The sequence below is a fragment of the Battus philenor genome, unplaced genomic scaffold (assembly GCF_028537555.1).
Source record: "Battus philenor isolate CCGP_79_NKW_IND1 unplaced genomic scaffold, ilBatPhil1.0.hap1 SCAF_5, whole genome shotgun sequence".
NCBI lineage: Eukaryota > Metazoa > Arthropoda > Insecta > Lepidoptera > Papilionidae > Battus > Battus philenor.
The window spans coordinates 7,704,334-7,722,144 of NW_027181715.1; the positions used below are offsets into that span (position 1 = coordinate 7,704,334).

Consider the following 17,811-nt stretch of genomic DNA (forward strand, 5'->3'; position numbering starts at 1 on the left):
AATTATTAGTAGCACCATGATTTACATTCGTTTATAAGCTAATAATTATTGTAGCGATACTACGCAGCTGTTTTTTGTTAGACCTACATATATCGATTAAAAACCACGAGCTTTCCTTTTATATTTTTATTTTGTGAATGTAGAAAAACTTGATTACAAAGTAATCTCTTCTTACAAAGTAATTCTCTTCTTGTAACTTACACATAAATTACATTTATTATTAAAACTAATATAATTATGCTTTTTTTACATGGCTATCTTTTACGTAGATTAAAACGTTATTAATACTTTTTTATACATTAAAATTAAAACATAAGTAAACTTAAAACTTTCAACTAAATATCATTGCCCGTATAAATATTATTGTAATAAGCATTAGTATAAATGCGCAACAATATTGATTAACAAACTTATTTGTGCTAAACCTTAAACAGGTTAGTGGTACGTACATTTGCCTTGACATCACGAGGGTTATTTATTATTCTCCAAACCGCACGAAAAAAAAAACGAATCAATTGTCAGAGTCAAGGTTGGAAAATAACTTAATTAGAATTAAAATTAATTCCAGTTAATCTTAACATAATTATAATAAGCTTTACTAATAAGATGTGTTCGAATTGCTAATTCGAATCTATTTTTGAAAAATCAATCGTTTAAGATCCGGTAAAGGTATTCATGCTATTTTTATTATTAGTTAAGAATTAAATGAGGTGTTCTTAACAGCCATGCCTACGACGTCAGATAGTGTATGATTGCAATATTAATGTAAATATTTTTAGTTATAATCGTAAGTTTTAACGTCTTGTAATTAAAATTTAATTGTAGGTAGTTATTTTACTGTACCGAGTAGTGGTAACCCAGGGATAGAAGACACAGACTTGCGATCGTCAATCTTATATAATTCACACTTTGTGCAATTATTATAAAGGATTGCCATTGCTCACAAATAAGTTTCCAGAGGATGGGTTAGCAACGTTCTCTGCGTACCATAACACTGCTAACCCACAACTCCCCTGCCAAACGTAGCGATTACGGTACATTGCCCCTTAGATATATTTGAGGTGTATGCCTTGCAGTGGGTGTCTAGGGGCTGAATGATTTAATTGTTAATTATTATCATTATCAACAACGATCGCTACAGTAAACTAGAAAAGGTGTTTATTTGATTGTCAGTAAAGGTAAAGAAAGTAAAATTAAAAACATTACTTATTTCGGATTCTATACTTTACCACTCTTTGTTATAAAACTGCATGCATGTTTGCGATTTTAGCACGAAATAACTTTAGATAAAAACTTAAAAATTATTTTTAAATGATTTAATGAATGACGAACTTAATTGCATACACTCATACTCTTTTACTCCTTGTTGTAATTTTAATTGACTTTTTAAATAATTTGTTTATTTTTTTTAATCTATATGAAGGCATCAAAGCTATAAAGGTATAACGAATACAAATATTGATGAGATTTTTTTGTATACTATTTGAAGATAACAATTTTAATATATTTTAGGAAAGAGATATGAACAGTAAAGTTCAATGTTTACAATAACCGTTATCATTATTATTGACGCAAAGTTTAAATACGAGTGGTCGGTGCTCTATGACCTAGAACTTAGCGGCAAGCGTGTACAGAGACTGGTTTCGTGAGTCACATCTCACCCGCTGATTTCTGAGAAACGGTGTCTTATAAGTGTTTCCTCTTAAACCCGAACAACGTCGGATATGGCTACCTATGCCCATGACTCATAGCATTGTTGGTGACCAATTTATATAATCTTTCCGGATAACGTATCCTGGATATCGGATATGAGTGACATAACAAAAACATGTTCTGCGGTTAGTTTGAATTACTTTACGCTTTTTATTATTACGAGAACAAGAGACTTAATGTAGTAGTGTTATACACCTACTACGGTGTTATATGTTCGCGTGAACATTGTTATTTATTGGTAAACTACTGACCAAGCAGACTATGTACCCTCATAACATATTGGCTTATCGCATTTTAATAGAAAATATAAATTTATTTAACAATTTAACTTTAAAATGAATGTAGCAAATATTAAACGACAACGTTTGCAATTTACTATTGTTCATAAGAACCTTCTACGAAGTATTAAACTTTTCAAAAGATATGAATGAAATCTGCAAAATTATTCTCCAGAGAAAATGGGAATAATTTTTGTGTATTTTATTAAACATATGCATATATTTACATATATTTGTATCTTGCTTATTATTACTTAAAATAACAATTATAAAAATAAAATTACACAGTTTAGATTTTAGGTTAATTCAAAAAGTCTTATGAATCATTTTTCTTAAATTGTTTTGGTGATGAATCTCTTGTAATATATGTTTGACGATTATTATTTCCCATTTTGTAAAAAATTGTAAAAATTCAATTAATAAAATCGGTAAATATGATGTGATGCTCTATTAAAATAAGTATAATATTTCGATTTAATTTTACAACTTATTCATGTTTTTTATTCAATTTATATTTCACAGAGAACGTTTAATAATATGTTTATTTTACATGTAATGCTGATTCATAAAATAAACACTCTTATTTAATTACTACCGCTCGAAATGACGCAAACTTTATTGAATATATAGAATATATAACATTTATGACCAATACTGATACATAGGTACACTTAACGGTGAGTCATGTATTACGCATACGATATAAAAATCAAACACGTGTGGATAGATCTGTGCAACTGCAGAGCATTACAGTTTGGTCGGATAACATCCTTCTTCTGAATGAACTACAACTTACTATCGGACGTGGGACTACTATGGAATCACTCGGAAACAATTTAATTTAGAAGCGCCCGTTTAGCAAATTTCCAAGAACGAAATGAATCACGGGTGACGGTGAACTTCCGATCTTGATTACGATAAGTTATTGGCATTTACGTATTGCGGTGTGACTAAGAAAGATATTCTTTTTTTTTTAAATTATGCTAATAATGAATTTGAATTTATAATTTGAGACATAGTTTATTGAGAAGCAATTATAATTTTACAACGAAATTAAACATTAGCCATCAAACAATTTTTATAAATTTCTTTAACTTTAAAAAGTCGATTAAGTGAATTTTAACCGTTCAAAAATAAAGTAAAAAAGTATATTCAATCAAAGAGGTTTTTTACATGTTATTCATTTATTTTTAAAAATAAATATTTCTTTAAGATAAATTAAATGTTGTTACTACTGACATTATTTTGATTTTTTTATACTTATTTTCTTATTTTGATGAAAATGTAAATAAATAACTAAATATTTAGATAAAATATATATAAATACCTAAACGTTTAATTGGTTTTTGCGTTAGTTTTAAATATAAAAAAATGTTGATTAATTACTTACCATAGCTTTATCTGTGTCGCCAAATGTAGGCGCGGCGCTGCTTCTCGTTAGAAAAACAAACGCCGCCGCCATAGTCCATAATATCCTTAAACTGCTTTTTAAACTTACGAACGCCATGCTGATATTTGTAAAATTCTCTCTTGTAGTTATTAAGCTCATTTATTTGTACTTTCTATTGTATACAAAATATCTTTCTTAATTAAAATGATATCTCATTACTCTTATAATAATTTTACAAATAATTATAAATTTATTGTTCTCGTTGATATGTTTCAGTCCGTGATGAATTAGTTGATGGTTCTGTAACAAAGAAAATAAGATATGATTATAATATTGATAAGATATCATTTTCGAAGAGGAAAAATACGTTATAAGTTTTACTGTTAAGCGTTCATCTTTCTCTTTTTGTACATCAGTTTTTCGTACATCAGCCTTAGTCATATGCCAAGTCTTATAGCTAAGCTTCACTTACTTCAATAAAAACTGTTGTCGTTCTTGTAATGAAAAAAAATGTTTTAAAATTTATATTTAACTTTCGCTTCATGTCGATTTGTTAAATGTAGTATCTGTTAAAGGATATAAAGTTCGTTCAGAAATATATACATGTATCAAGTATTTTATTTTATAAACAGTGTTACCAGTAAAATGGAAGAAAACCCTAGGATTCTAGCCTTTGGCACGAATGTCTCAACGGACTCAATATTTAAACATTTTTTATAACACTTAAACATAAGAATCACAATAATTTTTACTTTGAAGTGAATGATTAGGTTATATCATCGCAAGAAATTCGGCGATGTGTCCATTCATTAATTACCTCTAAGGAATCATTTATAATCCAGTTATCCAGGTTATAATCTATTTAGGAACGATCCGGAAAATTAGGTAATGAGTAATAAAATTTAACATAGTTTGGTTATTAAAATAACAAACGCTAATTAATACTAAAAAAACATTAATTATTTTATCTTAAATATATAAAATCTTAAATAATTATTGGACGTGCACTCTCAGAGCGTGAAAGACAACTGCTAATGAAACTCGATGTCTCTGTCTACGACTTGTGCATTTACCTAATTGATAATTGATTCAGACTTGTTCCTGCAATTGAGGAAAATTTATTAATTTATAATTTCATCGATTTGTCAACAGAAAATGACTGGCATTAACGATTAACGATGTAAAACAACAATGTTTTAAACATCAATTCCCTTAATAGCATTAGGTAATAAACTTTCAATGCTTATGACTGATATTTTTTTTTTCATTTTTACACTCATTTGTTTGACCTAGATCCGTCGATAGCAATGAGGTGCGGGTTTTGTTGTCATCAAACATTATTATCTATAGGCGAAGATAAATTGTTAGTAGAATCTAACAATTTATTTATCAATAATTTTGTGTACTGTCGTACTTAGGTTTTTCAATACTCTGTATGTACATAAATCGATAAAGATAAGGAGAATTGTTGTACAAATAAATCTAATAATATTGTTGCTTCATCTTCTTCAAACTAAATATATATATATATATTTACAATCTGGTATATATTTCTTTTTGTGACAACTTATGGCAATGAGCAGAAAGGTTTTTTAAAATTTATAAATACTTTTTTAACGGCTAGCTAAGTAGAAGTGACGTTTAACAAGGCACATGTAATATTATGTCAGCATCATGAGCTTTATAACTATACGACTAAATAATAAATTAGATAAATAAATGTAAGATAAATATCTTAAATCATTAATATAATAAAAGCGTGTTTTTGATAACCTATGACTATTACAATATATATCAGTACTTTGTTAATTGGCTGCTATTTATATTACATATAAAGTACTTATTAGCGTTACTTGTACAGCGTAATGTATACATAAATGTCTAATCTAAACGAGAATTGTCTGTTTTGTGTAAAGACGGAAACAAATAATCTAAATGAGGGAAGACTGTTTGCAGATATAAAACTTCATTTTTGAATATGGTTAGGTGTACCATTAGTCATAATATATAAAATAATTAATAATTAATGTAAAAAGCGTAACGTAATCTTTTACCCAATATTATTAAAGATATATTTTATCGTAGATTTTATTATTTGTCATTGATACAAATTGAGTTTTAGTTACTGTCGTTTGGAAACTGCCGTATGATAGATACATCTATTAGAATAACATATTATGTAGTAGCAGTTTCTAATCGGGCGGTTTGTTAACCTTACAGTGTTCTTTAAATCTCTGTAAGTTGATTGAACAAGAAAGGATAAAAAGGCGTATTAATAATCCAATCTAAATATTTTCACCATCCTTTGAGCTGTAAACAAAAATTACTAAATCAAATATTTAAAATCAATAGCAGAGCCAATCGATCAACAAAATCTTAAGCAATTAGCTTAAAAGCGTAACCAAGGTTGTTTCTTTGGCTGCCGTTTTTTTAAATAGCAATTAACTTTTAAATAACCAACCGCCCCAAAGATTAGTAATTATGACTTTTATGCTTAGCATTATGCTAGTAAATAGTAAATAGTAATTAATCATCTACGTAATACATTTGTAATAATAAATTCACTTTATGTATGTGATTTCAATTATTTAACTATGATAATTATATTAATTGATAATAATACATGAGTAGTCGTGTATTATGTAGTTTAATATATTTAAAAGTGGGATCGAGTTTGTCAAAGGTCATAGCCGAAAGCGAGAATCGTAGAGAGGTGTCGCCAACAATGTTCCACTCACCAGAGCGTGACAAGCAGTTTCACCGGCATTGGCTTCGGATATCTTACCTAACTTTACTTATCGAAACTTTTTTTTATCATACAACTCTTGCCTATTAAGACTACTATTGCAATGCAAATTCGGAACCGAAAATCTGTTTCAAACTAATCATTGTTTGTGAAATGAAGTTAACGATAATCAATATTTATTACTCTTTGTGTAACCTTTTTAATATCGATTGAAACTGATTTTTTTTTCAGATAAAAGATTGTTTCTGTTTCGGAACAGGATTTAGATTCAAATTTCATTAGAATTTAAGAAAAAACTATAATTTTCGAATAGCTGACTTCAATACATGGTAATAAAAGTAATTACGATTCGTCATATACTTTAAATTTCAAATAAAATTAGGTAACCAACCATTAAAGCTTTTACAGAAAAGCTACACTAGAAACTTAGCATTATTTTCTGTAAATTATACTCTTATAGTTATTGGTGGTAAAGTTCACAGGTCATCGTCGTTTCAGACCTTAGACATCTACTGCAAGGCAATGGCCTCCCCAACGGTAATTAAAAGAGGATATGCCTTAATCGCGACTCATGGCAAGCGGGATGGCGATCGCAATGTCGAATTGTGGCACGCAAAGGATACTGCTGTTCATTCTATGGAAATTTGTTTGTGAGCAGTGGCTGTTCTGTAATGCACAAACTGTGAATTATATAAGATTGCATCCCGGGAATCAAACGCGCAACCTACTCGTTGGAGATGTGAAGTTTATAGGTATACTATATATATTCCAAACGGTTTTAATGGAAGTCTATGGGGGAGGCCCATGTCTTGCTGTGGACGTCATACATCTGAAATAATGATGGTGAGAATGATATATCCCAAGGAGTAATAAAAAAAGATATCGTTGAGCAGTTACAAAGACTAAATTACTCTAAAAATACAAAATAGTCAATGTTAACAAAGTATGTGGAAGCACAATAATTAATAAGCTAGTTTTTAGTAAAATAAAAATAGCATTATTAAAAACAAAACTTTATTTACTGACAATATAGCACAGCATACCGTTTTGACTATGGCCCTTTTTTCGTTACAAATTTGCTAGAAATTAAAACTTTGTTACAAAATAAAAGATGTATTAGGCGGCCTACCAATCCAGTAAAATGACTTAAACAAATTGAGTCATAGCATACGAGGGAGCTCTTGAATTTATTAATTAAATGTTAAAGCCTTGCGTTCTTCCTAAAGCTTGGTGTAGCTATATCAGCTAAAACTGCCAATAGAAAAAAAAACAGAATTTATCCTTCTAGTCCAAAGATAAAAGATTTGTATAAATAATGATTTCATTATACGCAACGCACCTATCAGCATTTTACACCCTGTTTTATTATTGCAAGTCCAGCGCCATACGAGAATATTAAGTAGGCTGCGTTGGCTGGTCGGAGCTTTGCTCTCACGGGGCTGACGCGTATAGATTCGCATCAGCACGACCCTGAAAGTGACTTCCTCCTTCCGGACACTCTTCGCCAATATCAATAGCATGCTCAATGTAAATATATCTCAATCTGAGTAATATATTTATAAATAAACTATTACAAAATTTTAACCACCATCAAAGTCCTTATTAGAGTACTGATACATTTTGAAGTTGTTATTGCTCATAAGTCATGCACAGTTTTTATGCTTAAAGTATCTTTTATCTTAATATTTAAGCACAAACTTTTTCGCACAAGTTTTTAATTTTTTCAACGTCTTTCTTCAAATTTTCTATGAAACCTTGTTGAAAGGTAATTTAATTACAGGCTTGTTAATAGGTGGCATTGACGAAAGAAAACGTTTATGCACTAGCGTATCATTTGTCAATGATTCACGCTATGCTTTCATTTTGATAGAATACATCAGGCCACCCAAAGAGCTTTGCGAAAAAGACTACGTACCTATAAAACAAGTAATTATTGATTCTATAAAAATTAAAAATTTCTTTATTCCGAATTTGAATTTCCTTTAAATTTTTTTCATCAGCAGTTTGAACGTTATAATTGCAATTCCAATTTGAAAACTTGAAAATTGTTTAATCAATTTCAATCAACTTTTGATTGACAAGGACTTTTTGATCAACAAGGCGCCTTCAAAAGCAATTGTATACTGCTAGTGTAAGAAGTCTAAGTACGGTCTGTTAAATTTATAGAAAAAGGAAGAAGTGATAGTTATCCTTCGATTTCTGTTACGGAAGAAAATGTCCTAACAAGTTGTAGATTTGAATAAAAAATACGGCGAATCTCATACGAGATTACCGATTGCTTGATCTGCTTATTTCATAGAAAAGTATCCAAGATTTTGTACACACACATTTGCATTAGAGGGATTGTTTGCAAGGTATCGCACGACCTCTACACTCCCGAGCACTCCGCAAAGAAAAATAGGAAATTCCTACACATTATATGTGAACTTTTAACTCATTCGTCTTGATTTGGTACCGTGTCACTTGTATACCCTAGATGCGCTTACTGCATTTGGGAAAGTCGTTGACAAAGTACTTACTGCAGACTGGAAAATTTACCATAAATATTGCACGAAACTTTATAAATCCTGGGGAAGAGAGTTTTTTGAAAAGATGAAATAAATATGTGTCATTTATAGAACAATACTATACTTTCTTAAAACTTCGGAATGTCCAATAATAACAAGAAAGTGGAGAAAAAACACACTAAATTAAAATGATTATATACAATTTTAAATGGAAGGTATTCCACCGTAAAATTTTAAAGTAGTTAACTAGAGAATAGTGTATAGGTTTGTTATTTACACAAAATTTATTTCCTTAAGTATTACGTATGCGACCATGACTCAAAACCATATTCAATGTGTAAGTGTCATATGTTTATTTCATTTGACCTTTACATAAAAAAAACTAACATATGTGATTCGCACTAAATTTATAATTAATAAAAAGAATATTGATTAAAAAATTATATTTTTTGGGAACATACGTGTACATCCGGAATATTATTTCAAAATGTCACAGCATGGTCGGCGTAATTTTGTAATGTTTGTTCAATGTACTTTTTTTTTAATTACTATTATAAAACTTAACGTAAAGTGTTAAGTGTCCTTTCGAGTTTCGCAAGAAATTCTTACTACGATACATGTAAGATCAAACCTTATCAGCATGATAACATTTATCGGCTTTATCCACCGAATTTATCTGATAACAGTGTTCACGATGCTATGTTCTACTTCGTGAAACAATTATCTATCAGGTTTTAAAATTGTACCACCAATTGCCCTTTTGTAACACAAAACAAACTTTATACTGTTATTTGTTAAAATTATACGTATGAAACAATAAATCGGTAATTTATATTACCTATTATTTATTCCGTTCGTGTAAGAAAGGCAACTGACCTGCGAGCACGTTATTTTAATACTCTTAACATGACCACCCGAGTGTGGTGCATGCATTTAAGTTGTAATGGAACAACCGTAAGGAATTTCAATTCACTATATTTGTCGCCAAAGAAGTGACGAAGGTGTTGCGATTTATTTAACGACAGTTACATTCAACATATAGCGAATGTAAACAAAATACCTTGTATGAGTTTAAGAGTTAACTTTGAACAATTTCAGTTTACAAGTGAAGTGATCTAAAATTAGGAATTCGAGATTTTAATAAAGTCAGGATTCTCTGGACATATTTAAGACACTAGATTAAAACTTTGATCAACAAAGGTTTAAACAATTTTTTTATTCTCTTAGCTTTCTTTATCGAAACAGTTGGTTGTTATTAATCATCAAAAGAATAATTAAAAACTAATATTAATAAGTCATTTGAAGGATTTTTTACTTGCCTTGGATAATGTCCTAGCGAAGTCCACTCAATCCTTACTTCACGTGTTTTCCATAAGTCCGATTAAGCAGAGAAAGTTCTATAACAAACTATGTTAAATGGCTTGAAAAACAACACAACGCACTAAGGCACCGAAAAGTTACGCGATATTCACTTTTTTCTTTGCAATTACACGAAATTTCAAAGAAAACGTGCGTGTCGCGTGGCGGGAAACTGCGGCTGCGATCGAGGCGCCGTGGGCACGACCTACCGCAGTCCGCGACTTTGGCTGAGTGTGCAGTACGAAGCGCGCCCTCATATTTAAAAGCGAGTTGGCCGCCGCCCGCCGCCCGCCGTCCGCTGCTTGCTGCCGTCCACCGACACGAAGCCTCCACTCGCCCCTTTACTCAACAAAACTTTAACTTACTGCGAAGCTCCAATTACTTCGACGAAAGGACTATTTTCCTCTATTTATTTTATTCTACGAAATGTTTTTTGTCACATTTATCATTTGATCAAACCCGAGAAATGTTTCAATGCGTAAAATAAATAAAGATGACGATGAGTGATTAGGTTCGTTATTTTCTTTATATTTCAAATAGATATTTTACCACTCATAAAGAGAGATTCTTCCTATAATGTTATCGAAGCAATAACGTAAGACATCAAAGAATGGTACTTAAACACAAAAAGGACTTTTAAAAAAAAAGGACTTACGTAAAAATATTTACGTATGTAAAAATATCCTTTAAACTATTATCCATAGATCCAATAATAAATATGATATCATTTATATTAATTGATCATTAAAGGATCATTTTTATTTTCATTTATTTGCATTAAAATTTATCACATAATATAAAAAAATACATCGCTAACTTTAATGAAAATAGTCTTTTAAAATTTTGAAGGTAATTTATTTATATATATTTGAAAAAACAAAAAAGGCTCACTTATAACAATGTGTTGCTGTTCAATGTTTTTTAATATTTATTTTTAATATAAAAAAGTATCTCTAACAACATGTGAAATTTTAAAAGTAGCGCTAGCGCTTTGTATAGCGGGAAGAATTAACGCAGCATTAGTTCTTACAAAGATCGCTTTTCGCAGAAGGAATTTATATATTAGGCGTGCGTCTTACCATCTTTTATGTATATCGTGATCTACTCGTTATTTATTACTTAATGTCTTTTTTTATCTATATTATGTAAGAAAAGCATACACACAAATAGTTTTAAAAATCTTATGAGCAACATTTCATAAGCTAATTTACAAGCGTTTACAAATACTTTTACCACATATGTACCAAAAACAGTATAACACAAAATAAATGCATTACTGTTTTAACTAAATACTTTAAATGTATTAAAACTTGCAAGTAAAGGCTTAGTAGGTTTAAATCATTAGCATTTTTAAAATTATAAAAATGTTCACTTAGCTTAAGTTTCACCAGAGAATTACTCTAGCAAAATTAGTCTGATCAAATTTATTGTTGGCACATAGTAAGAAAAATTTGTGCTTATAACTATTTTTAGCAAATATAGGTTGTAGCACGAAAAGCAATGTTAACGCAAGTTGATTTATATATCCTATTTTAAACAGAAGTTAAGAGTAATGAATGTGACCATTAGAAATTCTGTATAAGTAACATGTATATTACGCCTGAGACGCAGTGATAATATGGTGTAATATTTGTAGGGCCGTTATTATTTAAAGTAATATCATGTTAACGCAATATTAAAAATTAAACTGAAGTAATCCTTTTCATAACAAAATTTTCCATGAAAAGTAAGAAAAAAATTCACGTCCTTGCTTTTCTGGTTATCGTTAGAAATCATGCTCATTCCTAACAAAGCGTTGCGGTAAAATAACGTCGAGTGACGATGTGTCGTGTGGTGTATCGGTGTAACCTTCGCGGGACCTTCCGACAACACCATGACAATGCTATTGTCTGTGATGACTAAACAAGAGGGTGGTTCCTGAACTCGGTGTTGGTGGTATTTTGTTGTGGTGAAATCATTCATAAGGGGCCCCGGTCAAGGACGCCTTTGTTACCCGCCGTCGTAGCACATACTACATGAGAAGAGGAATATTTATTATAACAGTCATTTGCATATTCGATTTTCAAACCAACTTACAACAAACTTATACATATACTCCAATATTATTAATTTTATCAAGATGCTGCTTTATTTTAAAAAGCTGCCAATACTGATGGTATTAGCAGCATCACAACACATGATTACATAGAAACAGAATTTTTAAGGAATCCTTTTCTTTTAACTTTTTAATGAGGCATAGCTTAAGTCCTTAATTTCTAAATAAGGAAATAAAACTTCCACGTAATAGTATAACTATCTCATTCTTGAAAATTTCCGTTTTCCTGCTTTGTAAATTTCCATTAAACATACAGACAAGAACCTATTATTTATATGCATAGAGCTTTAACTATAGTTTACTTAAAAATGCATCGCTAAAGTTGTGCGTTGGCAGACAAATTAAAACCATAATATTTGCATAAAATTTATTTGACATTATAAAATAATTTATATTTATTATTACACAAAAGCTCCGTTTATTGTTAACCTTACTACGAGTATAATATTCCTTTTAAATAGATTTCCCTCACTTTATCTCTTTTTTCAAATATTATAATATCATCAATAAGCCTTTACTCAGAAATACATTTTCGATACAAAATTTCATCGTGTATGACCACACAAATTAGTTTCGAGTAAAAGCTATAATGACTACATTGAATTCCTAAAAACGATTTCTTTTTAATGATGTTCACAAATTTTACCTTTGCTAAGATTCGAATAAAAAACGAAATAGAAAAAATATATGTAAAAATGGGTATAACAGGTCTTATAACATGTAATCATCCGTAATTGATTGCGCATATTCTATACGACATTGACACACTGGCTGATTCGTTATAAGCGTTAAAGGGGTGAATGTATAGATAATTTGTCAGCAAAAAACTTTGAAGCTTTCACACTTATTTCCAATAAAATAATATGTAATCTGTAACAAACATCCTGTAAAGCAATCACTGAAATTTTTAACGCTATTTTATTGGAACATATAACTTCTGGCTGTAACAAGCCTGCAGGGACAGATATTGAACAATAATTATTTTAATATTAATCCGAATTTTGAAAACAATTTTCTTTACTACATTATCATTATTAATTGTGTTTGAAATCATTAATTTTTGGATATTATGTACCGTAATTAAAGGCAAATGAGCTGTATAATCAAGCCTTTCAAGTTTATACACATATAACTTTTGTATTAAATATTTTACAAAACAGTTACATAGACCCGTGTGATACAGCCGTGAAAAAGATTTAAAAGAGACCGCATCCTTTCTATCAATATGTTCAATACTTTATTTATGTGACAGTCTGACTATTTTATATTTGGCTTAGTGTGTGAAGAAGACTAAGAGAAAGGAGCCCATAAACAAATAAAACTCTTAAACTCAAAGTTATTATGTTATGTATATATTCTTTGAGGTTAATAATTATTCGATTAAAGATGAAAATGTTTTGGCCTTAAAAAAAGAATTCACATAAAACACGTTATTCGGTAAATTTTATTGCGTGTATGTTAATAGATAAAAGTCTAAAATCAATATTTAATAGCATTGAAACAGGCAGTGACCTGTAAGTAATGACCTATGTGCTTAACAACAAATATCACGGAATGTGAACTTTCAATGAGTTCGTTACGTCCTTCACGTAAATAATAAAACCTTACGATAATATTTTAAAATGTTACTTGTATTGTTTGTATGCAAGTGAAGTTCTAACTTTGCAAAAAATTGAACAGACCGGACATGCAGCCTTCAACACCATCATCGTTATTTAAGCCATGTCCACAGCTGGACTTAATCCTCTTTCAGGGAATTCCAATAGGACTTGTTGAAAGCGGTTTTCGTTTGTTCACCTTATAGGAGGTCGGTCTAGTGGTCTCCACACCAGAACCTTAAAGCCCCAGTGGTCATCTGTTCTACTAGATGTGTCCTGACCACTGCTTCTTCACACTTCTTCGCACTTCTTGCCAATCCGCTGAGCTATGTAGGTTACTTTCGGTCTTTTACAGATGTCCTCCTTTCTGATTCGAACTCGTAAAGAAATTCTAAACTTGCCTCTATCCAGCTTAACTATTGAATAAAATAGAAGGCGGCCTCTGTTCTACCTCCCACTTTTCATGTATTTTGAGCATGGATGGACTTAATTTTATAGTTTATCCACCACCAAACGTTGAGTATTTAGTTACTGTATTACAAAAGCTTCGAGGTTTACCATGAACTTTTTTAATCTTTTAATCACATCTATTTTATATCTTGTATAAGCTAATAAATATTACACGAAAAATTTTAAAATGATTTAATACATTTGTCCATAAATCAAAAATCATAAAAATTCCTCAAAATAAAGTTTCGTTTTTCATTTAAGGAATTTACACGAAAATATAATAGATTTAGAATATTTCTAAAGTTATGAAAATTTTGTACATGCAACTAACGATGTTGAACCTTTAGTCTCAAGGCCTCTTCTAAATACGAACAAAACTTTAAAAGATCTCTAGTTACATCTGGTAGGGTCGTTTTTTTATCTGACTTTCAAAGAGGAATAATCTTTTAAAAAAAATTTACATGGTTTTTGTACATAACCTAAATGAACTTTAACAAATTTTAAAATGTGAAAACAGAAACAGATAAATATAGACTAGAGTTTTTTTTCACTTTTTTTTCATTCATTTCAATATTTTTTTCAGCTTCTGACTTCAAGACATTTGATTTGGGACGCTTCAATTTCAAATGCAGTTTTAGTGCAGTTTCTATTTCAAAAGCCATCATATTTTTTAATGCAATGGCTTTAAGCTTGGACTGAAAAAGATTCGCTACGTTGTCATTAATCAATTGCCATGTTTATAAGCTTCTTTTGACAATTACTCGACAAACTCATGTTAAAAATTATTAGAGTTGTTAGTATATTTTTAAAAACAATGTTCACATAGGAAAAGTATTTCCCCAACCAGTTTAATAAAATTATAATACGCAGCTGTAATAATTCTTACTTATTTTTCGAACAAAATACTTTGGTTCGATGTATTCACGAGAATCCAAATTATAACATGAAGGGCTATATGTTCACATTTAATTCTAGGGATCTGCCTGCCAGTTTTTTTAATGACTGAAATTTTTGGGCAAACATATAACATTTTGGATTTATCTCATTAATTTTTTTATGCTTTTAAGAATGCTCTGTTTTCAATTGATAAGTTTGAAGTAACAGATTTCGGAATCGGATTACGGAATCTATCCATTGTAATTCTGCTTAGCCTCAGAGGACGTTTTTTGCTCGAAGTCATAATTTTGTTAAAATTATTGCCGAACTGCTATGTAGATTAAAATGACTTTCCGAAGTCAAAAATCCCGACGATTTTAATGTAAAATTAAGAACTATTTTCAATAATTGTTCAAAAGTTCAATAACCTCAGCGCAGTGATGCGCAATAACAGCGACTGCGTTTTTTTTTACACGCGACATTCAAATAGAATACTGGAAAAGATTTTGAGTAAGTTACGAAATTTTAATTTATAATAATTTATTCGACGTTGAACTTTGAAACTATATTACTTTGTGAATACATTGCATAATGTTGGTAAGATTCTTTTTAATTTTTGGTACCGTGAAATATAAATAAAGCTTAACAAAATATCAATCATTGATGTACTAGATTAATAGCCATACGGTGCAGTGAAAATAAATTTGATAGCATTAGTTATGCGTCATGCACAATTCTCCTGCGGTTCATTGTCCTAATTCTTACTATATATACCTATTGTATACCTGTACATTGATGGCTAAAATTATATATGTAATTGTATATGTATATATATACATATAAATATTTATTACTATATATATATATTTATATATATATATATATATATATATATATATATATATATATATATATATATATTAATATATATATATATACATATTTATCAAAGCTCCGATTATAGAATGGTATAAGGAAATAATTTAATGCGCAAAAAAATAAAAATAATATGTAGTCTTGTTAATAACACAGCCATCGCTGAACACATCGTTAACAACTAGTTGCATTATTAACTTAGAATTTAATTAACTCTTCTATGTATCGCACAAAGCTCTAATATAAATGATTCCTATATAGCGAAGATATTTCTCCAATAGTTTTTCTTTTCCTTATGGAGTATACTCCAAACTCCATGTGTTTTATTATATTTACAGCCCGCCAATGGGTCAATTAAAAACTCCATGCGAAACAATTGAACTTATTGACCAGGAAGAATTATGCGCCTTGCAAACATTCTTGCATGCGCATGATTAGGTATAAACGTTGGAGTCATTTAAGCGTTGAGTCAGACCTGAGAACTCGTTTAGGAGTAAACATGAAAAAAATTGTCCGAAACAATAGATATCACGAGCCCCGCGTACGCGCAGCCGGTCGTCGGTCGAGTAGAGACAAAAAAAATGCTACCGAATTCCATCACGATCCGAGGTTTTTCAACTCGATGCTGCTGACCGCGCCCTCTACACTTCTACTGGACCTTTTCTTAGTATTTTCAGAATGCGCACTGTTAAATACTACATATAAATTACGCAATTCCTCCTCATGAAGAGACGGTGGTTGGTTTCCTAGAGAGCAAGCAGCTATTGCGGTACAATTTTTTGAATTCGTATAGTTGTTATTGTACTATACAGTATTTTCCCTAAAGCACCCAACAAACAATTCATCCAAACATTTTATAGCATTGTGAATTTCTGATTGGGTCATAAACCGAACGATTGTAGTAAATACATACATTGGCGAACGATTCGAATTTTAATCGACGTGTGCAGTGAATGCGTGAAACCCTATGGAGTTCAAGAAGGCAGAGATATTTTAAATCATTATTCCAGTAGCCATAAATCCAATGGAACATTAAAATAAATCGCGTTACATTTAACAGTGTCTACAGTAAATCGTGTTCGCAGGCGCCGGCGCTGAGCTAGGTAGGCGCCTAAAAGACAGCTTTTGTTTCAATGCTCACACAAAAACATTTTTATTGAAATATCCGAAGAGTCGTCAATCTCTCTCGTACTCCTTAGTATTTGCAGCATCGCTGTTGTTTACTAGTTTTGAACAATTACGGTGGTCATGGCAGGAATTTAAATTTCCCACAAAGACGATCAACATGCGATGATATAAACTATAAAATAATTTGTTGAGCAATCTACTTACCTGTGATATAAATTTTTCTACCAATTCCACACGTCCACATTCTTATTACCATTATCACTTAACATTATTTATTTTATACCTAAATTCATACAAACGACTAGGCCTCTAGTTTTATTATTGTCTTAGAATATCAATTTTATTTATAAAATATTTATACATTGTAGTCATGATTTTAATTTACAGAAAAATATCTTAGACATTATAAGCGTACATTTCTTCTTATGCAAATGATTCACGTTTCCACCAAGCACAACGGAAGTACAAATAAATATTATCTAATTATTTCTTTATATGTACATACAATCGTTATCGTATGTATATCTGTGTTTTGTGCCAGTATTCTGGTACTACTGCCAAGGTATTCTCCACAATTTTAACTTGAATAGTAATCGATGTCTATTATATTTGTATGAATAAGTCACAAAAGAATGTGATACCACTATCACATGTTTGAGAAAAATAACATAAATAACAGCTCGGCAGACCAAAATATAAATTTGTTTTGCCATGACTCAGCTCTGTCTGACTAACGGCAATCATTACCAATTACCTCGGAACACTTGGTGATTTACACTGATGGTCCATCTTTGA

The 17,811-nt window shown here is 30.4% G+C and overlaps 1 protein-coding gene across 8 annotated transcripts in view; it reads right to left on the reverse strand.

Annotated features, from left to right (window-relative positions):
• The window catches only part of Mmp1 (Matrix metalloproteinase 1), a 32,442-nt gene extending 22,231 nt beyond the window's left edge, over positions 1 to 10,211 (reverse strand). For 7 of the 8 annotated variants that reach the window (XR_011108835.1, XR_011108833.1, XR_011108832.1 and 4 more), the window contains exons 1-2: positions 9,954 to 10,211; positions 3,382 to 3,681 (exon numbers count right to left, since the gene is read on the reverse strand). Coding sequence is in view for 3 of the 8 variants with exons in the window: in XM_068772357.1 (XP_068628458.1) it covers positions 3,382 to 3,540 (159 nt within the window). In the remaining 5 variants the exon portion in view is untranslated. Of the gene's footprint in view, positions 1 to 3,381; positions 3,682 to 9,095; positions 9,113 to 9,953 lie in introns of those variants that run through there. The other variant, XM_068772356.1, reaches the window with a different exon arrangement.
• Positions 10,212 to 17,811: the final 7,600 nt, after the last annotated feature.